This window comes from Notamacropus eugenii, chromosome 1 (genome assembly GCF_028372415.1).
Source record: "Notamacropus eugenii isolate mMacEug1 chromosome 1, mMacEug1.pri_v2, whole genome shotgun sequence".
Taxonomy (NCBI): Eukaryota; Metazoa; Chordata; class Mammalia; order Diprotodontia; family Macropodidae; genus Notamacropus; species Notamacropus eugenii.
The window spans coordinates 64400412-64428352 of NC_092872.1; the positions used below are offsets into that span (position 1 = coordinate 64400412).

At 40.0% G+C, this 27941-nt stretch overlaps 1 protein-coding gene and 1 long non-coding RNA gene across 2 annotated transcripts in view; one reads left to right on the plus strand and one right to left on the minus strand.

Moving 5' to 3' along the window:
- NR4A3 (nuclear receptor subfamily 4 group A member 3) overlaps positions 1–12452 on the minus strand; it is a 30039-nt gene extending 17587 nt beyond the window's left edge. Inside the window, 8 exon segments of the mRNA XM_072604648.1 lie at positions 1175–1347; positions 1786–1915; positions 5440–6359; positions 8388–8567; positions 11871–12249; positions 12251–12297; positions 12300–12408; positions 12411–12452. Of these exon segments, the coding sequence (XP_072460749.1) occupies positions 1175–1347; positions 1786–1915; positions 5440–6359; positions 8388–8567; positions 11871–12249; positions 12251–12297; positions 12300–12408; positions 12411–12452 (1980 nt within the window).
- A 1643-nt stretch (positions 12453–14095) lies between these two features.
- The window catches only part of LOC140501269 (uncharacterized), a 79782-nt gene continuing 65936 nt past the window's right edge, over positions 14096–27941 (plus strand). Inside the window, exon 1 of the long non-coding RNA XR_011966120.1 lies at positions 14096–14194. This is a non-coding gene — a long non-coding RNA (uncharacterized lncRNA). The remainder of the gene's footprint in view (positions 14195–27941) is intronic.

The window sequence follows — 27941 nt, forward strand, 5'->3', positions numbered from 1 at the left end:
TATGGGACTGATTTGAGGGAATAGACTCAAAGAGTATAAGTTAATGATATGATATTCAAACGACAAAGAGATCTCCAGTGATATGTTGTAGTCCTTAGCCTTCTTCTAGTCTGTGTTGTTTCAGTACCTTGGATACAGATATAAATATTATACTAATCAAATTTGTCAAGAGCACAAAACTGGCTGAGACTGCTTTAAGTTGGATGATAGAACCAGTATCTAAAAAGATTTTTGATAGATTGGTACAATAGGCCAGATTTAATGAGATGAAATTATTAGGGATAAATAGAAAGTACTGAACAGGTGCAAAAAATCAATCATACATGTACAGAATAGGGGTGATGTGATTAGATAGCATTTCATGTAAAAAAAAAGATTTAAGGCCTTTAGTTTATTTGAAGTTCAATATGAATGGTGTGATGTGACAACCAAAAAAGCTAATGAGATTATAGCCTGAATTATTAGAATTATCATGTGTGAAAACAAGGGAGGTGATCATTCCATTTTATTCTGTCTTGTTCTGGTCAACCTATATCTAGAGCACTTTGTTTCTGGTCACCAAATTTTAGGAATAACATTTATAGGCAAGTAATTATCTGGAAAAAGATGATCAGACTAGTATAGGACTTGAAATAATGCCATAAAAGGTTTAGTTAAAGGAACTGGGTGTATTTAGCCTAAAGTAGAGGTCTTAAGCTACAGAGAAACAATGAACAGTTGGTAGATGTTAATAGAGAAGAAGATTAGAGTTTACTCTAAAGAAAGATTCCTAACAATTAGAATATGCAAAAATGTAATGGACTACCTTGGAAGGTTGTGAATTTTCTGTCACTTAAGTAGAGTCTGGCAATGTGACAGAAGACATTTAGATTCTGGGCTGTTACGAGGGTGGGGGATTCTTAATCATACAGGGTTGGGTTAGATGATCTCTAAAGTCATTTCCAACTCTCTGATTCTGTGAAATCTGGAATTTAAAAATTAATCTGTGCAGACTTCCATAGGTATAATAATAAGGAACCATCCAGCAACATGTGACTGCACATTTTTGGTACTGAAAAGCTTACTTATAATGATACATATTGTGTAGGTAAATAACAAATTGAATTTGTGGCATTACTGAAATAGACAGATACCTTGTTCCTTTACTTGAGGTCAAAATTTTATAAAAACTTACTCTGGAGTAATCCAGGTCTCTGGGGGTTGAATCCGTTAAAGCTCGCACAAGGGCATTCATCACATTGACTGGAGGAGGAGGCGGAGAGGGCTGGGAAGGTTCCTGTTGTAACGGGCTCTTTGGTTTGGAAGGCAGCCGACCTCTCCTTCCTTTCAGACTATCAGTACGGACAACTGATTTCAAAAGAACAAAAAATTTTGATCTTCAAAGACATTCATAAATCATGAGAATCAAGACATATTTTAAATGATTTTAAAAATCATTCATGTGATCTGTCTTCTAGAAGCAGCAATGAATTCTAAAAACTTTCACTCCACAGCTGAGAGCTAGCTAAAATAAACATTACAAAATGCATCTTCTTTCTATAGTTGATAATGAAATATTGATAAAAATCAACTTTATGAAGATTACCATATTTATTTACATACACTAATTGATTTTAGAAAACCAGAATGACAAAACATTAAAAAATGTAAATATTTTTTAGTAACAAAACATTTGGAAGCAAAAATGAATCCAGAAATTTCATTACTACAACATTAAAACAGAAATTTTTTATACTTTTCTAGAGTAAGTGGTTGTTATTAATAAAAAGAGCATAACTTTCTTACCTTCTTTAACCATGCCGACATTGAGACACTTCTGAAATCTACAGTATTGACATCGGTTTCGACGTCTTTTGTCTACTGGGCAATTTTTATTTGCCAGGCAAACATATTTTGCATTTTTCTGCACCGTTCTCTGACAAAATACAATATAGAGATAGTTAACTAATAGTTTCTTGAAAGAGCTAGGACCCGACAAGATGTATTTTAATTACAATGTGAAAAGTGACAGTGCAATTCATATAATTAGATAAATTTAATTTCCTAACATGCTAGCCTGCAGGAAAAACAATTTTATTAGTGTTAGCTGCTGACAATGAAAATCATCTGGGTTTGTTGTGAAGCAAGTCTCAGGAGACAGTCAACTTTGAATGATAAAATAATATCTGAAATTACCAGGTCAATACATCATACCTTTATGGATTAGATTATCTCCACTCGTAAAATCCCCTAAGGAACAATTTTCTTCTTGCTTCACTCCCTCTGATTATTGTTGACCTTATTAGAATTCCTTATTATAATTCTTTGGAATGCACTTGATTTGCTATGCTTACTGTGAGTACATCATAGTAACTGGTATGTTAGCCATTGGAGGTAGAGTAATAAAAAGGGAGCCAAATTACTTTCAAATATATAGAAAATTTAATCATATTACTATAAAATTTTATTCAGCTTACATTACCCTCATTGATGTTAGAAAACTACAATAAGGTTTTAGATCTTAAGATACCAATACATATTAGTTAAAAATCCTTCCCTAAAGTCCTCATTTAAATGTTTCATCTTGGCATGGAGGTGATTGGCTATGCCATTGCATTACTATCCCTGCTAGGTCTTATCAAGCTAGAAAGTCTTCAAATGGATTTGAAGGAAAGGAAATGCCTACAAATGGATTGTATTATACTAGTTTTAGTATATATTATGTATGTGTATATAGTATCATATGTATATATACTGTATATATATATATATATATAAATATACATAGTATTAGTATTATACTAGTTTAGCTAAATTTGGAAAGGCTGGCCACAGCAAACTCAAGAATATTGCCTGCTAAGGGGTTTGTGGTGAATTTCATTAGGATAAATACTCACAACAATGACGTGACTTTTTAAAGTACCTGAAGAAGAAACATTAGTGGAGATAAAATGATTTGGTGACAAATTTAACTATTGTTTAAAAAACACACCACCTCATAGACTCAGAGCAGGAAGGGAATATTATAATTCAATTTGTTTTTGTCTGTTGATATTGGAAACAAAAACTTTTCTCACAGTCAAGTATTTATGGAAAAATTCCATCAATATCATCTCAAATAATCAATTTGTTGGTTATGTTACATTTAGCAGGCTTAGACAAAGACCTATGTTATTTTCATCCAGAATCATAGATTTTCTCTTTCTTTTTTTGTTCTGGATCTGTGATTTCATCAGTGTGGGCAAATTCCCTCTATTGAAGTAATTCCACATTCACCTTAGAGTGTTGCCTGTGGGTACTGAAATGCTCTGACTTATCCATGGTCACACAGCTAGAATGTGTCAGAAGGAGGACTCGAACCCAGGTCTTCCTGACTTCAAGGCCCAGCCTTTTGTCTCCCTATAAGTCTTTCTGAATATTTTAGCAAAGGTAACTTCAAAAATGAAATCCTCTCATACTCCAACATTAAAAGTAGTATCAGCCTTACAAGAAAGTTGTGTCAACTAATTATTTATTATGTGAATGCTCTAAAATTGCTCCACCCATCATCACATCACAACATCCTTAATACATTGTAATCAAGCTACTATAATACCCATAGATGTACCATTGTTCAGCTAATGACTCATTGATAATATTTATTACAACATTATTTTTATGGAACCAACTGCTTCCTGTACTATTGTTTCATCTTTAATGTCCTCCAATAGCCAACTAAGAAGTTAGAATATGTCTACATTTAGAATAAAAATTTACAAATGACTACAAACCTAGGATTATCCAGCACAAATCAAAGTGGAGAATGAAAAGTGATTTGATGCATCACAGTGGTATAGAAAACAAATCCAGATAATCTGGGATAAATAGCCTTCTTGTTGTCCAAGATTCTCTATATGCTTTTTGATGACAATTTCTACCAGGGACTTTAATATGAATGTCAATTTTCACCATGTAACCAATTTTCTGAGACTTCAAACTTCACTTAACAAGACTATTCAAATAAAATTAAGTTCTAACAAGGTAAATGTTAAACATACATATCAAAGATAATGGAAATTTCACCTACATAAGTGAAATATTCTCAAAAGTTTAAAATTCAATATTAACAACTTTGATGTACATATGTATATATACATATATATGTACACACATACATGTAAATCTATTCAAAGCTAACAGAATCAAGCTACTAAATGGTGTTTCTTACTAAAACTATACTTGGCTTCAATGACACATGCCCACTGAATTCCAGTAGCATTTTGTTTCTAGTACCACATACATTTTTTCCAATAACCTACATTTCCTGCACTTGTGTGTAGCTGCAGAGTTTAAGAAGCAGGAGAGATCATTATGGTTCAATAATTGAATTCCCATCATTAACTGCACTTCATGTCACATTTTAAAAGAATTCAATTTAATGGTGGAAGACCACTGGGTAAAATATGCTTCCATTCTTTAATTAACAGATTATTTTTGGTTGGCTTGTTTATTGCTTCCCCTTTTATGTATAGATTCTCCCCCCTCCCTCCCAAAGTAAAATAGCTGAAACAAAAGAAGGGTTATTGGTAGGACACAATGGAGATTTCTGCTTTGGAATGTATTGCCATTTAGGTATCTCAGTCAACTTTGAATTATTCAGGGTTGACTTTATTTGTGGGTTATCCACGCCCTTCTTAATTTTCATTATTTTTCTCTTGTTCATCATCTGGCCTTTTATTTGTTCTTTAGCAGTTATAACCAGGAAAAGGCATAAGATGGGTAAACCCAAGCCAAAGACATACAATTACTTGAAAAGCACCTCTGGCAAATCCTTGATAATAAAAGGGTTTTAAAGCAAATGGCTCAAATAAAATGTCTATATTAATTGTAGATTTCATTAATTCGTGTAATCTCTGTCATCTACTGACAACAATAATGTCATGTTTAGTTCTATGCCTACTTAAAGCACTTTCCGTCCACCACTCTAAATCCTCGTTTTCATTCACCTAACCTCATCTCTTAGCCCACTTTAGAAACAACAAATCAGCAAAACTGAGTAAATGTTTGTATTAGAACTCTTGTGAAGACACAAAGGAGGAAGATACAGAATCAGGTATGTACGGGGGTGTCTGTGTGTTTTGTTCGAGAGAAGGCGGAATAATTAAGTGTTCTACAAAGTCTGTGAATGAATAAATAGCTGAGTGTGTAAGACTGAGAGGCTGAATGAGTCAGTTTCTCCTAACGTCTAAACTAACTCCTAGACTGTAAAAGGTTTGTAGCTTTACGAAAGCATTCAGGCAGCTTTTCCTGGCCATTCCTAATGTACACCTGGGGAGTTACCTAAAGTAGGAGGACGATGAAAGTCATGAATAACAGGTTCATGGGTTTGGATGACAGTGGCTAAATTTCTGGACATAGGATGGAAGGAGTCTAACAGTAGGGAGACTGGGGGAGAGAAGAAAAGGGAACAAAGATGCTCACCTTGAAGAAACCCTTGCAGCCTTCGCAGGTGCGCACACCGTAATGTTGGCACGCTGCATTGTCCCCACAGACAGCACATGTGCCCTCACCGGAGGAGGAGCTCCTACTGGGAGGTGACGGGAGGCTGGTACTCTCTCCTAGTAAGCTGGACCCAGCTGAGGCAGCGGCAGCAGGAGGCGTCAAACTCAGCTGGGGGAAAGGCAAGGGGGCAGCCCTCTTGACTATCGGCAGCCCAAAAGGGTGGCCCTCCATGGGGGCTGGCTGGCCACTAGCAGCAACCCGGTCCGTGGCTCCTAGCTGGAGGGGATCATAGCAGAGGTGATGTCCTCCCACTGGGATGGGGGTAGGAGGGTGAGGTGGCGAGTGCTTGAAGTGAATCAGAGGGAAGCGGGTGGCAGCTGGTACGGTTTTCATTGGGGCATCCATCAGGTGACTTGTTGCGAGGCAAGTCTGGGTGGCCTGCAGCTGGTGTGCCTCGTCCCACATGGACGTCTGCTGCGTGGGGAAGTTGGGCGTGGTTGGGGTGGAAGGGGGAGACTGCTTGAAGTACATAGAGGTGCTGGGCATCACTTCCTCTTCTGAGGAGGAAGAAGGCTGCGGAATGGACGGATGGTGGTGGTAACTGTGTCCCCGGGAATCTTCCATCTTGACCGGGGGCCGGGGCCCCGATGGCTGCATTTGGTACAGGCAAGAGGGCTTGCATTCGTAATTCCCGGAGTAACCCTCCATGAAGGTGCTGAAGCTGGGCAGGGAGGTGGTAGCTGTGGCTGTGATTTCAGTACTGCTTAAGTCCATGTTCAGTTTGGTGTAGTCTGGGTTCATGATCTCCGAGGTGTACTCCGAGCCATAAGCATACGTCTGCGCAGCATAACTAGAACCAGGAGGCGAAGGGCTATATTGAGCTTGCACGCAGGGCATATCTACAAAGAAGAAACAAAAAGCCCTCAGAAACAGATATGAATTCTCCCTAAACTAATTAATTAGCAAAGTCGATTGCTGCCCCTCCCCCTTCAGTTTGTGAAGAGGTCTCCTTCCTTCCCCTTCTACTCCAGAAGCGGTCTAAGTCATAGCTTGTCGCCTTTTGCAGACACCAAAACCCAACCTCTCTCACTCCCCAGAAATTCCTGACTGGCTGTGCTGTGTCAAAGGGCATGTTAGGCAGGCGGTGTCCTCTGAAGCCAAGCCTCAGGCTTGAGCACAGTTAATGCCTGAGTCTTCTGTCAGACCCAGAGAGCCTGGTGTCACTGGTTAAAACCCAGAAGCGTTTGCTAAAAAACTACTGAGAATGAACTGCAATGGCCTCTTTGACAACCAAGACCTTGAGTGCAAAACTAACTGACTGGTAAATTAGTACCTTGTTTGTTTATTTTGGGAAAGGAGAGACCACTTCATTCACCCAGCCACAGACCATTTGCCCATAACAACCTGAGTTCATAAAGAAGCAGCCTGACATTAGACTTAGTACTCATGGAGAACAGTGACATGTTTATGTGTTAGGACAGAGAAGGTCAAGTCCCTTTAGAGTCACTTTTCTTCCTAATACTCCCCTTTCCAATAGCTCTACTGAGTTCGAAACTGGACCGTGCCCTCGGTCTCCCCCACTCTCTAAACTACCAACAAACAACTTGAAGAAGATAGAACCGTAGGCCTAGGAAATGAACTTCGGGCACTTCGCTCCATCTGCCAAGAAGAAAATTTACCAACGACAAAATGTCCATCCCGAGGATATTCTGTACCTTAGATCATACATACACATATACATACTTATTTGTGACTGAAACAATCAGCGTTTATTAAACTCCTACCCCTTCCCTCATTTAAATGAAGTATTATGGGGAAGGTGAATGGTGGGGGGAGGGAGGGAGGAGAAGGTAAGCAGTAACAGAATTAGGATCTGTTTCCCTATCAGTTTCAACCAAGACTGCTGAAGCAGTTATTGGCACAAAGTGTTCTTAGTGTACTTAACCCTCTAGATAGATAGCAATTTGAGATGTCCCTTTGATGTAACTTTGAGTCACAATATTTCACAGGCTTAGTTAACTAAAAGCCTAGCCCATCTCTTTGCTTTATGGTTATAGGGATGCAGCAGCTTGTAGTGACTTGTTTCCCTTGAAAAAGGAAGGGCAGGTCTACATAAAAAGAATGAAGGACTTAAAAAAAGTTATTTGCTTTTCCTTTGACGACCTTATCTTACCCATATTTCCACATCTCACTGATTTATTATCCTAGGAGAAGACATCTGTACTTCCAAAATGTAGACAAGAGAGGATTGCTTGGCATCAATTGGGATCAAAACACTGTTTAGTTTTCTATTAGGATTGTTAAAAATGAGATGAAAGACTAATAATCACTGTTTAATTGTTTTAAAGGAATTAAAATAATAACTATGCAAGGGAAGAATAGAGCCCTCTTTCTAAAAAATCCCCAGACTACCCCATCTTCTATAAAACTCCTCTAATGTCCCTTACATGACCTTCAATAATAACAAAGTGACTTTAAATAAATATAAATGGGAATCCTGTGGTTTAGAGAAATAATCTTTATAATTGTATTAAATGATGATGCCATACCCCTTAAATGCAAAAAAAGAGATGCCCTCTAGTTCTGTGACTAAAACGAACATACTGAAACCTAAGGAGGGTAATATAATAATTTATAGTTTTGTCTGTGATTTCCTTGGAAAAAATGATTTAGAGAAATGTGTAGCTTAGCCCTAAAGCACAAGTCCCATTACTAGGACATGCAAAGGTTCACTGTGAAAAAGGAAGTTTATATGCAAACTGCCGGAGACATGATCAGGCTATGAGATCCTGGTTAAGGTAAGCCTTCTCATAGACTTCGGACCTGGAAGCCAAGAGGAAGAGTGATTTAACCAGTCCATTCTGCAATATCTCCCTTCCCCATCCACCAGGGGAGGAAGAGTTTAGGGCCTCAGGCGGCGTGGTTACCTGGAGGGAATCTTGTGCGCTGAATGATGGGGCTGGTGGTCTCTCCGGAGGAGGCTACAGACAGAGGCTGAGGAGGGGGTGTTGGGCCCAGCGGGGTGGCGGCTGTGAAGCTGCTGTGGTCGTCAGTGGTTCCAGTCTGAGAGCTGTCGCTGGGCTGGCGGCGCTCTTCCGAACTGGGTTCTGTGAGCGTTAGGCACCGCAGGGGAGAGAGTAAAGTTCACAATGAGACCAGCTGGGTCTTCAGACGGACAATGAAACCAGTCAGACGCTAAGGAATCGACATTTAGAGTGACATCTTCCGACTTCGATGCTGCAGTGGTGTTGGGCTAGGTTTTTGTCTGGTTGGTTGGTTATTTGGTAAGGGAAAAGAAAGTGGAGCGGGATAGGTACAGGGGATAATGAAAATGCCATGTAACTATCAATAATTATCTTAAGGACAGTAATAAGAGAGAAAGATCCTCATTTTCCAGCACTAACGAGCAAGCTAGGACCTTTCTGGAGAGAAGGAAACACACGGAAAAAAGTAATAACAGCAACTAAACTTACTGTTTCCATACTGCCTATGTCTATGACATCAGGGAACTGCCTTTGAAAATCCCAAATCATTTCATCAACCATAAAATTTTCTCAATATTATTCGAAATTTCAGCACTTTGGGCATACACACATATTTGAAAGGAATGAAAATATATTCGAGTTTCTAACAGAACTGGTGGATCAATGAACGTAAATATGTAGAGCGAAGGCTTTCTCTGTCTCCTGCCAAGGAATACAAATTTACAAGGTGGAGAGGAGGTGCACATTGTTCGTAACGAATACAAGACTACTCCAGGGAATTGACAAAATCCTTGCTTTTTAGTCTAAATGCTAATAGATCTTCAGTTCTATTACCAGAGTTTAGCTTTCCAGGGGTAAGGGAAACAAAAATAAAAGACCGTGTTAATCAGACATTTGCTGACAACGAGACATCCTGTGAATCTGTTCTTGAAGCCTACTTGTATGCTACCTCACACGTCAATCCCTCAACCCCTCTTTGCTCTAGAGTTCCACTGGTCTACAGCTCCGCACATATCCTTAGTGGACACTTTCCCCGGCCCATTTAGCTTTAACTTGGGTCTCCTCGGAAGTATCTACACAAAAAACAGCAGTGAAACTTTCCAGAGTCAGCCTGGGTTCTTGGCTTGGCAAGACACAGCCTTCGGCTTGCAGCGCCCCCTTACACTGGACGAATTTAGGATTTCGCTTTTGAACTAGGAGCAAAAATTTCTATAGTTACATAATCTGGAGGGAGGCTCCGAAAACTTTCATTTCCTATTTAGAAATGAGAGCAATGGATTGTGTCTGGGAAGAAATACTTTGGCAGGGGGTTTAAACTTTATATTCCTGCGAAGCTGCGACAGCAACATTCTGACTGGGAAAGTGGGGATTCCCCAGCCATCGCCCGCCAGTCCCGTCCCCTCCCGTCCCTTAGCATCTGGTAGACCGGAAACCTTCAGTTCTGTTCCACGTGTAAATGGTACCTCATCTGGTTTTGCATTGGACGCCTCACATTTTCCTTATTATTATTTTTGCTTATCTTTAGTATGATCTCTCAAAATATCCCGTCTCCCTGCTCCCCAACTGGTGAAGCCTGGTGGACGAGTCTCCGAATGATTTCTAACCGGGAGACACTTTATCAGCGTCGCTATTCCATTCCATTACCATTGAGTTTCACTAGGGTCTCAGTTGGGGAGGTGAGCAGTTCATCTCTTTGCTCCGAGGTTTTGTTCCTTCCTTGTTCACGGGGTTAGCCCCCTTGTGAAAGAGGCTGCTTTTCTCTCTAAGCTGAGCGCCTTAGGGCTCCTCTCCGCCCCCAAAGCCGCTGGTTACCTAGAAACACTCTCTGCGCCTTTAAACACGTAAGACTTCTGATTGCAGCAGTCATAGCCAGGAGCATAGAACCTCGAGGGCTGTAAATTAGGGAGGGATAACTACTCCTGTCAAAGTGCCTTTCTTCCCCAAATTCAGACTCCAGTGACACCCCCAGGTTTCCCTCCCCTTTGCAACTTTTGGAAGAAACCATGAAACGCAGTATTGTGGCTAGGGTCCTCAGTGGAGTTTCCAATCCTTGTCTATTGGTGGACAGTAGGGGAAGAGAACCGCAGGAAGCATACTCCTGGGGCCGAGAGTGGGGACAGGGGTGACCGTGGGGTGAAAATGTAGCAAAGTTGGTGGTTAGGGTTGATTTATTCTGAAAATCTCATTAAACCATAATAACTTTAGCACACTACTGATAACAAATACATTTAAGCTCAATTTCCTAGTCAGGCAGATTTTATTTCTTCCAGCTTTTTGCTTTCTATGAAAAGTTTCACATTAGCCGAGATAAAAGAGCATTCATTGGCCCCAGAGAGGTTTATTTCCTGATATATTTCAGTATGGGGTGCGTGTGTGTAAAACGATTTCAGATAATCAAGGCATTTACAACCTCTTTATTGACTTGGAGCACTTCTAAATGGCATTCTTTGAAAATATTACTGGAAAACTGGAAGAAAAATATACACCTTTAAGCTGCATAGCAAACAATACCTTTCCCAACACGTCTGTAAGATATCTTTTAGGAGGTACTTTCAACGTTCCTCTAACTTCTCTCTACCAAGAACTTTCATTTCAGTCATTTTAAAAAAATGACATTGTTCTACCCCTCTTAGAGCCACGAGCTATTTCAATTAACAATAAAAAATTGGAAAAAAAAGAAGTAATTTCTACATCAAACTAAGACTGAGAGAAGAGGAAAACCACACACACGTGCTGGGTCACTAAAGTTGGTGATTACAATTTATTACCTCCAAAAGGAAAAGAGTAAATGTGAGAAACGCAGATGCAGGGCAGACGTGCCTAGAGAAGCCCCCGTCTCATTTCATTACAATATGCCACATTCCAACAATTACCACTGTGCTCCTCAGAGCTGCTTCTGGAGCTCCTGCAGACGCTGCCCCCCGGTTATTTTCCTCTCTCAGCCCAAATCCAATCAACCTGCCTTGTAGTTTCCATTAGGTACTACTAACTTGTACCAACAAAATCACCTATTTTCAAGCCTACTTAAAGAAGGAAAATTACTGCCATTCATCACCGGAGCTGCAACTCCCGGCCGCCGCCGCCGCCGCCGCCGAGAGCATCATTTCCATGACAACAACCAGAGCCTGAAATACCCTGAATAATATCGCTGGAGCAGCTATTGCACAAATCCTGGTCCTCCTCTTTGTTAAAGAAAAAGCCTCTGCAGGAGGGGGAGGAAATCACACGAACTCCTAATAACCCAGCTGGACTCCTAGGGGGTAAAAGTTTCAGATTAGAGTCCTCGGGACTCTATACAAAGCAACTCACTTGTAGGGAGCGAAGAGGAGAAAACCACAAAAAGTTGTCAAAATCAGTAGCTACCAGAGAGCCCTCCGAGCAACTTTTAGCAACTCCCCTAAATAGCTCTGCGAATCTCATACGTACTTGACTGCTGTGGCGGTTCCGTCTTTATATCGAGTTTATAGAGGACTGCCCCGAAATCTTCATGGGGGAGTAGTAGCCGAGGTCCCGGAAGGGCTGACTTGTACAAACTGAGGAACTCCCGGAGGCTGCGGGCTCGCAGGAGATGCTGCGATCCCAACTCATGGGAAAGCACGAAAGAGGAGCTCAGCGGGCGCCCTGGCTCCTGCCGCTCCTGAGCCAGGGAATAAGGAATAAACCCAAGGAAAAATGCAGCCGCGCCGCTGCTGCCGCTGCCGTAGCCTCTGCTATTCCCGCTGCTGCTGCCGCTGCTCCTGTCAGGGTGACAATGTGAGCCGGAGGCGGGGTTCGCCGGCGCGGCTGTGCACCGCAAAGCTCTGTCTGTCGGAGAGGTGTGTGAGCGTGTTGGAGAGTGTGGAGTGTGTACGCAGTGTGTGCTTCTGGGTGTGTGTGTATCTGGGGATGAGTGTGTGTATGTGTCAGCGTGTGCGCGTTTGTGTGAGAAGGAGAGGTGCTGCAAGCTGGGGGGAGGCAGGAGACTCTGCTCTCCCGGCTGCACGCTCGCTTGCTCTCTCCGAACGTCATTTATGCCACAGGAGCCCTAGCGGCCTCTCCATAGAGCTCCAGGAATGCGAGACGTCAATGGTGACGCCATGGGACGCTCACGTCACCCTCCTCCTCCCCTCCCCTCACCCCGGCCGGTTCCGCGTGTGTGAGTAAGGGAGAAAGAGAGTGTGTGTGTGTGTGTGTGTGTGTGTGTGTGTGTGTGTGTGTGTGTGTGTGTGTGTGTGTGTGTGAGCGCGCGCTCTCGCGCGTGTTCCACTCTCTCTTGTTTTACAATGGAAGCTGAGCACAGCTGCCTGTCACTCTGAGAAACCCTAGTCAGTGGCTGCCAACCTCTGCAGAACACGTTTGTTTCTTGGACTCTAGTCTGAAGACCGCTCATCTGTGCTTCTAGGCAGAGACTGTCAGCGCAGGTTGCTTGGGCTGGGGCGGAATAAGAGAAGACGTGTTGGCATGACTCCAAGATTGCCCAGAGTGTCCAGGAAGCCTGGGTGAAAAGGAGGACAGTGCTTCATAAAGTGAAGAATTTGTCATCCAGTTTCACTGAGCGATCTTCCTAGCAGTAGCTGGATGCACACGGTCGGTTACTGTAGCCAAATGTCCCTTTTGCAGTGAAACTTCGTCTTTCTCATGTTATGACTCTCTAAAGTTGCTTACTTTTATCCAGCCCTCTGCAAAGAGGGTTCATTAGCAATCCTCCCTCCAGACTCTGGTGCGTATTTTGCACAGTGTATGAGGGTTACTTTCAGGGTGAGGTTTTATTTTAGGACATTTATGTTATTGTCTAGCTGGGAGCATTAATCATTGAAAACACAAGCACAGCACATATGTGATTTAGCCGAACTGGTCTCTTGTTTCAAACACACAATACACCCAGACCACGTCAAAAACTGAACACATAGCTAACACTTTTACTGTTTTGCATATTGGAAAAGGGTTTCTTCTACGCGTCCCCAAATTAAAACATTGTGATAATAATAAGATTTATAGCAATCAGTTATTCATTTGAGAATTTGGTATGGCTATATCGTCCCACTGTGTTATGAAATAGTTATTGACCCTGTGAATGTGGGACTCTTCCCTCCATCCCCACACCCTGGAAATTGTTTTGAGTGTGGATTTCTCTCTGAGAAAAATACAGTGTCCCGAGACTGGACGCCTGCTGCTGTGCTCAAACAACCTTTTGGATCAAATACCGTGGACCCAGGTTGTCTAGGTAAGTCCGCACAAGCAGTAGCCATCCGCGTGGTTCTCTGCTTGAACGAGATCTGACATTACATCTCTTTAATGTTACAATCTTAGCCTGACACATAGGGGAACTGGTAGCATATTCCATTTCAGGACTCCTTCGGAGAAGGTTCGGGAGGAGATGGGAATCTAGAAATACACACATACATATATGTATATATACACACATATATATGCATATATGTGTATATGTATGCATGCGTATGTGTTATATGTATATATTCCGCCCTCCTCGCCCCCTTCTCCCTTCTCTCAAACGGGAGGGCAGCAGGGAGCCGAGTGTGGGAGAAAGCTCGGAAGGTAGCCCAGTCCTGTGGAACACCGCCCTCTTTCTCGTTGCTACCAATCCAGGGACTGGTGGAGGGCGCTGCTACATTGTATCTATTCAAAGGGAGCCGGACAGAGAGCAGCTAGGCGCTGACGCACGGGAGGCGCGTGATTGACGCAGGAGAGGTTTCTAAATTTAGCAGTTGGCCGGGGCCCTGCCGCCGCCGCCGCGCGCCGGAGATAGCGGAGTAGGTTCCCCTCCGTCACCCCCCTCCCCCCAGCTCCCTCCTCACTTGCTCCATTCAGGCGCGGGCCGGGCTGTGATCCGGCCGAACCAAATATAGCAGTGGGCAGTTATTTTTAGCCCCGTGGGCCCCGGCGCGCGCTCCCTGCCCTTCCCCCTTCCCTCCGGGCCCGGGCAGTCCTAGTGAGAACCCGCAGGGAGGGGGCGCCCTGACCCCGGCCCTGAGGACCTCGGGAGCCTCCCGGGGCTGGTGGGGGCGGTATAGGGGGGCAGAGGCGCGCGCGCCGGGCGACCCTCGCCATTTTTGTCAGCCTGGTCCAGTGACCCGGGACCCAGCGCCCCCTCGCCTCGCCTCCACGCGTACACGTACACACACACATACACCCCCTCCCCCCACACGCACACGCACACGCGCGTCGGCGCCGAGGTCGGGGTGAGCGAGCGAGTGAGTGAGTGGGAGTGAGCGGGCCCCGGGAGGGGGAGGGGAGGGGGCGGAGGCGCAGGCGGGGCTCGGGGATGGCCCGAGGTGCCCAGCGGCCGCGCGTGGGGGCGGAGCCCCGGCCGCCACCCTGCTGCCGCCGCCACTTCCTGATGGTCCGGGGATACCCCTGGCCGGACGTCACGGAGGAGCAGAGGAGGTGGCGGCCCCGGGGCTCATCCTGCCCTGACATCACGGGTGCAGCGGCGGCGGCGGCTGCTCCTGCTTTGGAGCTTCCCCCCTTTCCCTTCCCCCTGGTTGAGTAACTGCTTTGTTAACTGAAAATACCATGACGGCCCAGAGTGATCACTAAGAAAGTCAGGGAGCTTGTCAGGCGAGATCGGGGAGACTCCCCCACGCAGGCTCTGATGGTGTCTGGGGGTGGGTGTGTGTGTGTGCAGCAGCATCTGACAGTTTCCACGTATTTCTTCTTACCTAACTGTGCACCCTAAAGAGGTTTAAAAATACTTTTATTTCCATGGTAGAACATGATAATGTGTGTTCTCTTGCCCTCCTCCCCTTTCAACTGACCAAAATACATTTCTGAAAAATATGCAAAATTGTGATGAGCATGAAGAAATCCTAAAATAATAAGTCTTGGGGAAACAAGGGGGCCTTCCGCTGATTTAGGAAATGGCCAAAGTTTTCAGCAGGTAACCATACAAATTAGCGTAGAGAAAAAGTAGAATTTTCTAAGTGGAAAGGACCTTAGAGAACGAACATGTTATCAGATTTATTTTAATTAACTTTAAAATTAAGTATTTATTTTATAGGAAGTAGCAATAGACATACTTTGAAGTGTGAAAGGTTCTTTACATACTGTCTCACTGGATCTTCACAATAACCCCTCGTAGTTATTGTCATCCACATTTTACTGTTGAGGAAACAGGCTCAGAGGGTGACTTATTAAGTGCCAGGCTGCATTCCAACCAAGTTTTCACTTGACTCCAAACCCAGTTTTCTTTAAAATGTGAAAAAAGAATTCTCTCATGCCCAGCGTATTTATCAAACTTTTATTGTCACATTTTGATGATTTGCATCACTTGAAATAAGACCATCCTTTGTGCTCTCCATACTTAATTCTAACATTTCTATAAGCTCCTTCACTTACGTTTTCAAAATGGTGTTGATTGCCATTTATTTCTTGATATTTCTTCTAGCCTAAGTAACTCAAGGTAACATTGTTTCACTTGGTGATTGTATCACTGCCTTCTATAGGATGATGGTAATTGTTTTATACTTTGTAACTTAGGTTCATCAGGTTCCTTGCTCTGCTCCCTGACCCTTCTCTTGGTGCTACTTGTCAGATCCAGTTCATTCAGTTAACTTCTCCTTAACCACACTGTGCTTCTTAAAAAGGAAATCTAGTTAGATAGGACATTCCAGTAATAGTGGGATCTCAGTTATATTCAATTTGCAAGTATAGATAGTAATGGAACTGAGACTAATTACAAATGAATATTTCATTTGGGGTCTCTCTTTGATTCCCTTACACCCCTAAATTCATGTGGTGCCCAATTGTTTGATCTTTAGGCATTGTCAGTATTTATTAAGTATCTGCTCTGTAACAAATGTTGGGGAAGATGGAAAGATTAAATAAAACAGTCTCTGTCATTCCTGGCACCCACAGTTTGGGTAGGGCAATGAAACACATTTGAAATAAAGGCCTGTAATACAAACTGCTGCTAGATAAGTATGTGTGGATATTCACATCAAGTTTCATGTGAATACCAAGGAGGGGAAAGATAATTTGTGAAGGGGGAGGAGGGACCAATTCTTTCAAGGAGTTTGCATTTGATTGGCCTTACAGGAGAGATAGTATTTTACTAAGATGGGAGTAATAATAAAGCATTCTAGGTTATCAGGAAATGATATGATCAAAGATATGTAAGAGTTTGAGGTGTGTATGGGGGACAGGGAGTAGTCTATTTTAACTGAATTGTATTCCATTGCTCCTGTCCCCTCTCCCCTTTGGAAGGCCAGAATACGTTTCAAAATAGAAAACTGGAAATGATGTAAAGTAGAATTTCTTAAACAATACACAAATCTTGGGGAAAAGACTTTTCTTTAAAAAAAAAAATGGAAGACCTTGAATTTTTAGGTTAAGATGTTTGAACTTAGTTCTGTAAGAAACCAGTGAAGGCTTTGGAACAAAGGAGTGATATAGTAATTACTCACATTTTTATAGGGCTTTATTTAAGATTTATTATAATCCCGTAAGATTAGATCTGTGCATGAAGCTACTTGAAATGAAAATAAATTCTTTGTTGACTATTTCCAGAAAACATCTAATGTATTGTACTTTTTAAAGGTAGATTTATCAGTAACACACACACATATAGTTTTATATTACATGTGTGTATTATAAATAAATGTATTTATAATCTATCTAAACACATGCTAAATTATATACTTTGATTAAAACAGTATAGGGATAGAAACTAGACCTATGATTTGATTGGTATAAAGAAATCCCAGATGAGGAAATTTTCTGCCAACACAAGTTGGATCTTTTTTTGCAACTTAAAGTGTTAAAAGAATTGCCTAGAACAGTGGTGGGGAACTCAAATAGAAACAGATCACTGTGGAACCACAGGTAAATATTTCTATTTACATTGTAATGGATTTTTATTTATTTTGTTAAACAGTTCCCAATTGCATTTTAATCAGTTTCCAATACTTTGACACTCCTGGCCTAGAACACTGAGAAGTTAAGTCACACTTCCAGGGTCACAGAGCCAGTAGGTTTTAAGAGGTAGGACTTGATCCAAGGTCTTTTTGGCTTCAGGGCCAATCCACAATGACAATGCTGCCTCTCCAGTGAAGTATATGATACATACATACATACATATATATATATGTGTGTGTATAGATATCTATATATATAGTAAAATATTTTTTTAAAAAGTGACATAAACTGTAATGAATATTTATATATATAACATTTTGAAAATCCATAAGATAATTAAACTTTTATATAATTTGCAAAATTAGCTGATTACTTTCCCCCATTTATGTTTTTAAAAAATTTTCTTGCATAATAATTTTATTTATTAAAATGTTAATTGTAAGGTATTCAACAGAGCAAGAGCATCTGAATTAGCAAAATAATGAAAATATAGCTGCTTCAATGTACATTTCTGTCTTAGTCAGCATAGAGAAAGTAAAGGAAGCAATTGTGGTCATCAATCTTGAGAACCAATTTACATTACTTTTAAAAACTCTATATACTTTTATGGATTCAATAGATTGATGGTGCCTTCCACTTTGCTTTGGTTTTGTAGGTTAGATCTACTATGAAGAAACATTTCTTTTCCTGAGAAAAGAAAATAAAGCCTGGAGAAGATAATTTTGTTTGAGTTGGTACTTATTTTAATAAAAATGAATTTTGAAATTGCTGTAAGTGGTTTTTTGATATAGCAGTGATGAAGAATTACTTTGCTATTCTTCAAGAACTGTAAGGGATCTTAGAGATCATGTAGTTTAGTTCCCTCATATTACAGATGATAAAACAGGCTCAGAGGAAAGTGACTTGCCCTAAGTCACACTAATGGAAACAGGACTGAAACTGGAGTCTTCTGACTCCAGATCTATCACTCTTTCCGTTATGCTGCATGACCTCTGTTGATACCATGTCCACAGTGGTAAGTCTGTAGAAAGGAAAGTTTCTTTAATGAAAAAACAATTGTCTGGATAAGCAAAGGTAGCCCAATGTGATTGCATCCTTCTTTGATAACCTTAGCCACTTAATGTCTATTTCATTCAAAAGACAGTTATTTAGGACTTCATTTTTTAGTTACTTGTGTACCTGTGTACATAAGTAAAAATGTCTCTGAAGATAAAAATGGGGAAGGAGATACTGTTTGAAGAGATGACTTCTCTAGTATTACTGTATGTATATGGTCTAAAACAGAGATGTCAAATTTCCAGTGATCCATAGAACTTCCAAGTATAGCCTGAACCAGATTAAAATGTAATTGGAATATGTTTAACAAAATAAATAGAAATATAATACAGTATAGATATTGTTAATTTGTGGTTTTCTAAGCCATGCTATTTTTTTCTATTCTGAGTTCAGCACCAATGGTTTAATACATTATTTTTTTGTTATACCATTACATGACTTCTACCCTGTAAAATATATACTAAAATCTTAATAAGTCTAACAGGCTTAGACTTCATAATTTTTCAAACCAATTCTGTTATACCTGTTACATTTACGTTTTGGAAAAGTAAGTATGATTTTCTTCACCCAGACTTTTGGTTCTCTTTTTATTCTGACTCTCTTTTCTCCTTATCCTCATATACTTGAGTTGAAATGTGTATGGTGAGCTAAGAATTTAAATGTAAATGTAAATTCTGTAAATTTTTGTGTTTTTATCTCAGAACTTAAGGAAATTTAGAACCACAAATTTTGTGTTCAAATAGTTGTATGTACAGATTCATTAATTTCACATTCCTTTCAAAGCAAACGGTGGCAAGTATAACAAAGATCTTGGGGATGTAATTATTCATTGGAATTTTAATAAAGAGGCTTTTGAGGGCCAACAACATTAAGATTTCATTGAACTCTGAAAAATTAGAATTGTTTATTGACAGGTCTGTATCTTGTGCTAAAGAAATGCAGAAATGATTAAAAACAACTAGACAAAATGAACTGTTAGTTGTAGGATTATATAGAGCCAGAGATGAGTGAGACTTCAGAGACCATCTAGTTCTACTTCCTAATTTTACAGATGAGAAAACTGAGACTCAGGGAGGTTAAAAGACTTTCCAAGGTCATATAGGTAGTAAGCATTAGAGGCAGGACTTTAACTCAGATCTTCTGATTTCAGAGCAAAAGTTCTTTCTGTTGTATCCCAGAGACTTTCTAGAATGCTTTAAATGGCAAACTAAAGAATTTGGACTTTAATAGAGAATGCAAAGTCTTTAAAAGGCATTGTTTCATTAGGTGATTGATTAATTAATGAATCTGCCTTTTTAAAGCAGGGGATGAATTTGATCCCATGATTAGAGCTGTAGGTTAAGAAAATTGACCTGACCATTGGATGGATGGTGGAGCAACTGAATATGGGAAGCTAATGCATAGAAGCTATTGCAGTAGACAGTCTCGTAGAGGCAGAGAAGGCCAGAGCCAGGGTGATGGCTGTGGGAGTAGAAAGGAAGAGATTTGTAAGAGAGAAGTCCAAGATAGACTCAACAAGACTTAGTGACTAGATAGGATGTGAGTGATCAAGGGACAACGAAGAACCTCAGGGGATGGTAGTATTATGAACAGAAATAAGGAAGTCAGGAGGAGAAGCTGATTATGGAACAAGATTGTATATTAAATTCTGTATACTAATTTTGAAGTTATCAGCGGAATAGCATGGGATAGATATGCAGGAGGCAGTTGGAAATATAGGATTAGAGCAATGGTTATGAATCTGGACTGTAGACCCCTTGAGGTTAGCAGAATTATTGTTAGGGGTCCACAAACTCACATTCAAGTCTTGTCAATAAAGGCTTGTTAAGTGTTCCTCGAATGCAGGAACTATTTCATTTTTGTTTTTCTATACCTAATTTCATGCTTTGGCTTAATAAATACCGGTTGAATTTAAGTACTTACTATGTGCAAGGCACTAGATATTGACATTGTGAAGACAAAATTAAAGCATTTTCTGTTCTCATAATGTGTATTTCATTGGAGGTATACAGCATGTGCAGAGATAAAGAAATACAAGGTAATTTGAGAAGGGTGACTACTAATAATTGAGATCAAAGACAGCTTCACGAAGGAGGCAGCGCCTGATCCGAGTCTTCAATGAACATAAGGATTGGGTTATTTATATTCATATTGAAATATATAAATATACTTATATTGGGTACATATGAGAAGAGATATGTGACATAGACGTGGAATGTGGATGGCGGCTTATAGGAATGCACAGAGGCAGGAGATATAATGTGACGTTTGTGAAGTAGCTACATTTGGTTAGAATCTAGATAAATGTGTTATGTATACTAAATAAGCAATAGTTCTCTATGTATTTTAAACTATATATGTATCATATAGATGTGATTAATAAACATTCATTAAAAGTATTACAAAATTTGTAGTAGCTTTTCGTCATTGTATATATTTTCAATCAGTGGAAAATAATAGTAAAACTACTTTCTTATTGTGTAGGGGGTCTTCATACGTGAAAAATTGGGAGCTGCTGCATTAGAGATAGAGATCAGGGCAGCAGACAGACTGGAAGTCATTCACACAGACGATAGTTGAAGTCAGGTGAATAGATCAAGTTGCTAAGGGAGAATAATATGGGCAGAATAAAAGAAGATTAAAGGCAGAAACCTGGAGAATGTTTTTCTTTTTTGGTTGTAGGAAGAAGACACAGGCAGCAGAAACAAAGACAGTAGTCAGAGAGATAAGAGGAAAATAAGTATTGTGCAGGGTTACAGACCCTAAGGAGAAGTCAAGGGTTATGACTGATAAAAGGCAATTAGGAAATTGTTGGTGAATTTTGAGAGAATGGTTTTAATATAGTGGGAGTGGCGAAAGTCAGAATGCGAACAGTAAAGGTATGAGTGGATCATTAGGCATTTGGTATAGGCATCTAATATAGAATTAGAGAAGTCTGGCAGTGAAAGATGTGATAGAAGGGTTTATACTTTAACAGGACAGAAAACATTGTGGTAATTGCATTATTTTCCTAGGAAGACAAGCTTAGTTTCTTTGCAGTTTTTATTTCTTTGTAGCTTTGAATCTCTCCTAGTTTGGTTGTTGGCAGATTCGAGATATGAAGCAAATGGTTTAATGATATGAATGATCCACTTGAAATATTGGGGTTGGGGGTAAGACTGGGGATAGGCAAAGGAAGTTGTGCCATATCAGTTATTTAATCCCCAGAATTATGGTAAAAGTGGGTGGCAGAGTTAATTCAAAGGTTAAAGTCTTTTTTGTCAGTGCAATGGTCAGTAACTGAGCCAGAGTCTGCTAATAACATCAATCAATACCAATCTACTGGATTTTGCTTCTTATGGTTTGTTGAAGTTGACTACCTAAGTCTCTAACGATGAAGTTACTGGAGACAGTTGAGAGAAGCAGGTCCAGTACAGTTCTAGATCTGCCAACAAAGTCCCACCATTTGACTTTGTTGACTGTGAAATGTCATCAAGAGCTGTAAGTGGGAATAATGCCTTCTGTTCAGTGGTAGTTGTTATGATTCAGATTTACTTGTGCATTATTACTCTTTTCCAGTTCCCCCTGTTCTGTTCCATTCAATGTAATCTTTAAGGTTTGAATAAATCCAGGCTTAGGTTTGAACTTTTTCCTTATGAAAACATCTACTTGAACATCATTCTGTGATATGAAGTTTAAAATGTGAACATTCCAATAAGATAAATGCAGTTAGAATGTTGATAAGATTCTCACCAATGTAGATAGATATATTGTTTACTCTGTTATATGATTAGTCGATAAATAGAAATTCCAACTGGTGGAAATGTAGCTGAGAAAAATAAGTGGGTATTCTAAAAAACAGCAGAGGTTAGTGAAGTATAAGCTCTATTTATGTATCTATTGCTTAGCTTATTGCCTTGCATGTAAATGCTTTTTAGAGTCTTGTTGATTGAAATATATTGAGGATTTGAATTAGAAACTGAGCCACTACAATGTGGAATTATTTCAAGATTACATACATAATCATTTTGGAACATTTTATGCATCCTAATGAAAACAATGCTATTATTGTGTTTCATGTTCTATGGCAGTCACAAAAAATCCTTGTAAACAGTTGGCCCCTAAAACCAGAATCTCCAGATATACTTACTCCTTAAAAGATGGAGCATCATCATGTTACTCTCATATTTAGATAGATTATAGAATATGTATTTACATGGGAAATGGGTAGCAGCAAAAATGAAGACATCTTTCCATTCTCTGATCTTATAATTATAATATTAACATTATAATAACTATATAATCATGATAATCATATAATTAGTATGTAATAGTATAATAATATATAATAGACTTTTATTTGGTGATAGTGGTCAGGGGATGGAGGGACATCTTACATATTGTGTATGCTAGAATACTATGAATGCTTAAGAAATTAAAACATCACATTGAATTACTTTTTACTGCCCTTTCATGAGAAATGTGTGTTTACCACCGTTCCACACAGTGAATAGAAGCTATGGTGAGAAATTTGAACATTTAAATCTTTAAACTTACTGCTATAATATTTTAACGTATTTTCTACTATAAATAAATAACTGATGACGGTGCTGACACTTGTATTGAAATACCACGCTTTTGTGAAATGCACGAAGAATATCAATAACCACAGCAGTTATATAGGGCCTCTAGGTAGTACAGTGGAGAGAATGCCTGGCTTGGAGTCAGGAAGATTCATCTTTTTGAGTCAAATCTGGCCTCCTGCCTGGGAAAGTCACTTAACCCTGTTTGCCCCAGTTTCCCCCTCTGTAAAATGAACTGAAGGAGGAAATGGCAATCCACTCCAGGATCTTTGCCAAGAAAACCCTAAAAGGGGTCATGAAGAGTGGGACACAACTGAGCAGTAAGTGCTTCAAGATTTACTCAATGCTTTACAAGTATCTTATTTTATCCTCATGATGTCTGAGGTTCCTAGGTGCTGTTATCCTCATTGTACAGATGAGGAAACTCAGGTTAAGTGACTTGCCAGGGTCACACAGCTGGTAAATATCTGAGGCTGAATTTGAACTCAGGCCTTTCTGACTCCAGATCCTGTGCTCTATCTTCTGTGCCATCTAACTGCCTCTTTACTTCTTTATGTCCAACTTATAGGAAATGTATATATCACAGTTAAATACACAACTCGTATCAACTAGGGTGTGAACACAGGAAGAGTGTTAGTAAATTCAGATTCATATTGCTTTTTTTAAAAAATATTGGTCCTGGGGGGTGAAGCCAAGATGGTGGACTAAAAGCAGGGACCTATGTGAGCTCTTCCCCAAACCCCTGCAAATACCTATAAAAAATGACTCTAAACAAATTCTAGAGCTGCACTGCCCACAAAGTGATGGAGTGAGGCAAATCTCCAGCTCAGGACAGCTTGGAAGGTCGACAAGAAGTGTCTGTCACACTAGGTTGGGAATGGAGCATAGCACAATCTGGCATGGGCTAGATGGGGCCAGAGCAGGCCTCAGGGGACTGAATTGCTGTCAGCTGTGGCAGTTTCCAGACTTCTCAACCCACAAATGCCAAAGAAAGTATAGAACGTCAGTTGGAAAACTCTGGGACCTAAGTTGGGGAGGGGTGCAGTCCTGCTGGAGTTTGGCCTCAGTCCTGGGGCAGAGTAGGAGGTGGTGCCAGTAGCAGAACAGCTTCTGGATCTCTGGGCCCATAGACTGTGGGGGATCTAGCAGCTGATACCAACCCCCTGAAGCCTGGGATAGTATACCTACCCCCACCCTCACCCCTACCCTCACTGGAAGTAGAGTCCTACCTTGACAAAGGGGTGGAAAGTCAAGTATTTGACTGGGGAGATGAGCAGAGAGAAAAAAGTCAGACTATAGAATCTTACTTTGGTGACAAAGAAGATCAAAACGTACAACCAGCAGACAACAAAGTCAAAGCTCCTACATCCAAAACCTCCAAGAAAAATATGAATTGGTGTCAAGCCATAGAAGAGCTCAAAAAGGATTTTGAAAATCAAGTAAGAGAAGTAGAGGAAAAATTGGGAAGAGAAATGAGAGTGATGCAAGAAAATCATGAAAAATGAATCAACAGTTTGCTAAAGGAGACCCAAAAAAATACTGAGGAAAATAATAATTTTAAAAATAGACTAACCCAAATGGCAGAAGAGGTCCAAAAAGCCAATGAGAAGAATGCCTTAAAAAGAAGGATTGGCCAAATGGAAAATGAGGTCCAAAGGCTCACTGAAGAAAATAATTCCTTCAAAATTAGAATGGAGCAATGGAAGCTAATGATTTTATGCAAAATCAAGAAATTATAAAACAGAACCAAAAGAATGAAAAAATAGAAGATAATGTGAAATATCTCCTTGGAAAAACCACTGACCTGGAAAATAGATCCAAGAGAGATAATTTAAAAATTGTTGGACTACCTGAAAGCCGCTGTCAAAAGAAGAGCCTACACATCATCTTTCAAGGAATTATCAAGGAAAATTGCCCTGATATTTTAGAACCAGAGAGTAAAATAGAAGTTGAAAGAATCTACCGATCACATCCTGAAAGAGATCCCAAAAGGAAAACTAGGAATATCCAAATCCTAGAGTTCCCAGGTCAAGGAGAAAATATTAAAAGCAGCCAGAAAGAAGCAATTCAAATATTATGGAAATACAAACAGGATAACACAAAGTCTAGCAGCTTCTACATTAAGGGATTAAAGGGCTTGTAATATGATATTCTAGAGGTCAGAGGAGCTAGCATTAAAACCAAGAATCACCTACCCAACAAAATTTATCATACTCCAGGGGAAAAAAATGGATATTCAATGAAATAGAGGAATTTCAAGCATTCTTGATGAAAAGACCAGATCTGAATAGAAAATTTGACTTTGAGATACAAGAATCAAAGGGACTTAAAAAATTGAACTGTTTACATTCCTATAGGGAAAGATGATACTTGTAACTCATGAGACCTTGCTTAGTATTAGAGTAATTGAAGAAAAGATAGATAGATAGATAGATAGATAGATAGATAAAAGGCACAAGGTGGGTTGAATATGAAGGGATGATATCTAAAAAATTAAGGGGTGAGAGAGGAATATATTGGGAGGAGAAAGGGAGAAATAGAATGGGGTCAATTATTTCACATAAAAGAGGTAAGAAAAAGGTTTCACGATGGAGGGGAGGAGAAGGAAGGATAGAGGGAATGAATGAGCTTTATTATCATCAGATTTGGCTTAAGGAGGGAATAACATACACACTCAGTTGGATATCTTACCCTACAGAAAAGTAAGGGAGAAAGACATAAGGGTGGGGGGATGTTAGAAGGGAGGGAAGATTGGGGGAGAGGGTAGTCAGAAGCAAACACTTTTGAAAAGGGACAAGGTCAAAGTTGAAAATATAATTAGTGGGGGGTGGGATAGGATGGAGGTAAATAAAGTTAGTCTTTCACAAAATGACTAGTATGGAGATGATTTGCATAATTACACATGTGTAACCTATATTGAATTGCTTACCTTCTCAATGAGGGTAGATGGGAAGGGAAGAAAAAAGAATTTGGAACTCAGAGTTTTAAAAACAAATGTTAAGAATTGCTTTTACATGCAACTGAGAAATTAGATATATAGGCAATGGGGTATAGAAATATATCCTGCTTTACAAGAAAGTAAGGGGAAGGGAATGTGGGGGGAGATAAAAGGGAAGGCAGAGTGGGGGAAGGGGTAATCAGAATGCATGCTTTATTGGAGTGGTAGGGAGGGGAGAGATGGGGAGAAAATTTGGAAGTCAAAATCTTTTGTAAATTAGTGTTTAAAACTAAATAAATCAATTTAGAAAAATGAACAGGTGGACTTCAGAAAAACCTGGAGAGACTTAGATGAACTAATATTGAGTGAATTGAGTAGAGCCAAGAGAAAATAATACACAGTAACAGCCTCAGCGTGCTAGGACTGTTTCTGATAGTCCTTCACAGCAATGCAAAGACCTAAAGCATTCCCAGAGGACTCTTGAGGCAAAATCCCATTCACATCTGGAGAAAGAACTATGGAGTCAGAACGCAGACTGAAGCAGACTGTTGTCCACTTTGTTGTTTTATTTTTCTCATGGTTTCTCCCATTCGTTTAATTCTTCTTTGCAACATGACTAATGTGAAAATGTGTTTAATAGGAATGCCATTTAATAGGAACCCATATAAGATTGCATGCTGTCTTGGGGAGGGAGGAGGAGAAAATTTAGAACTTATGGAAATGTTGTTGAAAACTGAAAACAAATAAATTAATAAATTTGGAAAATAAATAAAAATATCGGTCCTGATAGCTGTTACAAAAGTTCTCATGCTGCTTATACTTAGCTTAAACTGTTAGCTCAATAATAAGTTTCCTAGCTGGTATATTTGCTTCACTATACTAGAAGTGTCCACATGAGCCATATCCAATTCAGATTCATAGAATTAGTGTAGGGGTAGAAGGGACCTTGAAGGTTATATGGCCTAACCCATTACCTTACATAGGAAATCACTCAGTACTCAAATGAGTCTATGATCTTATTCATTTGGGAATTCCTTCTAATGATGCTGATTGGATCCCTAACCACACTATATGATCTAAATACATGTCTTCCCAAAAGTTTGTCATAGTGAGTCCAACCAAAATGCTGAAGGCCTTCCTCAATTTCTTTTGCTATAACTAGTTGAATATTGGTGGTCCACTTGTTTTCCTTTGCTTTTTACTGGCCCCATTGCCTCTTTCTTGTAGTCAATTCTTTGATGACATTTTTTACTCCTATTTATATGTTGCAGTCTGCTCGCACCTATCATGCATCTTTCCATTGTCTGCTGTGTGATGTTCATTTGGTTATAATTGTCTATCATTCTTAAGATTTTATGGATGAATCGATAACCTGGAGTTACCTTTGACAGTCAAGTCTGTTGAAAATCTAAAAACTATGATCCTTGACCTCCTCTGCCACCTTTATTACCACTCTGCCTCTGTCACTGCTGATGTAGAAGGGAACTCAGGACTGAGAGCCATTTTTCATTTTCCCTGTTTCATGGATTGCTGTGGCCAAAAAATCTGATCACCAAATTGCCTCCTGTAGCTGTGATTAGCTAGACTGGTCCTTGGAAAGTATATTTGGTCTATTTCCTAGGCCAAACTGAAAGCCTTTCCATCATGCTAGAACTTGTCAGAGCTTGTGTTCCCCTGGCATAACTTTCAAGAACCTAGAGTTACCTTTAGACCATTATAAGGTATTGGAGTAGGACTTCTGTCGATATTGTCCCTGACAATTGATTTACATTCAGCCTTTGTGTGATTACCCCTAGTGATGAGGGAATAACATATTGTGTTCTTAGAAAAGTCTTCCTCGTGTTGATCCCAAATCCATTGTCTTTTAACTTAGAATCAATCTTAGAATCTTAGAATTAGAAAAGACCTTAGAGATCATCTACTGTAGTCTAGCCATACTTGAATAGCTTCTAGAATATCTCTAACAGGTCATCATGGAGCCTCTAATTTGACATTTCACTACCTCATAGAACAGCCTACTCCATTTTTGGACAATTTTAATTGTTAGAAATTTCTTCCTCATGTTAATCAAAACCTGCATCCTTTTGT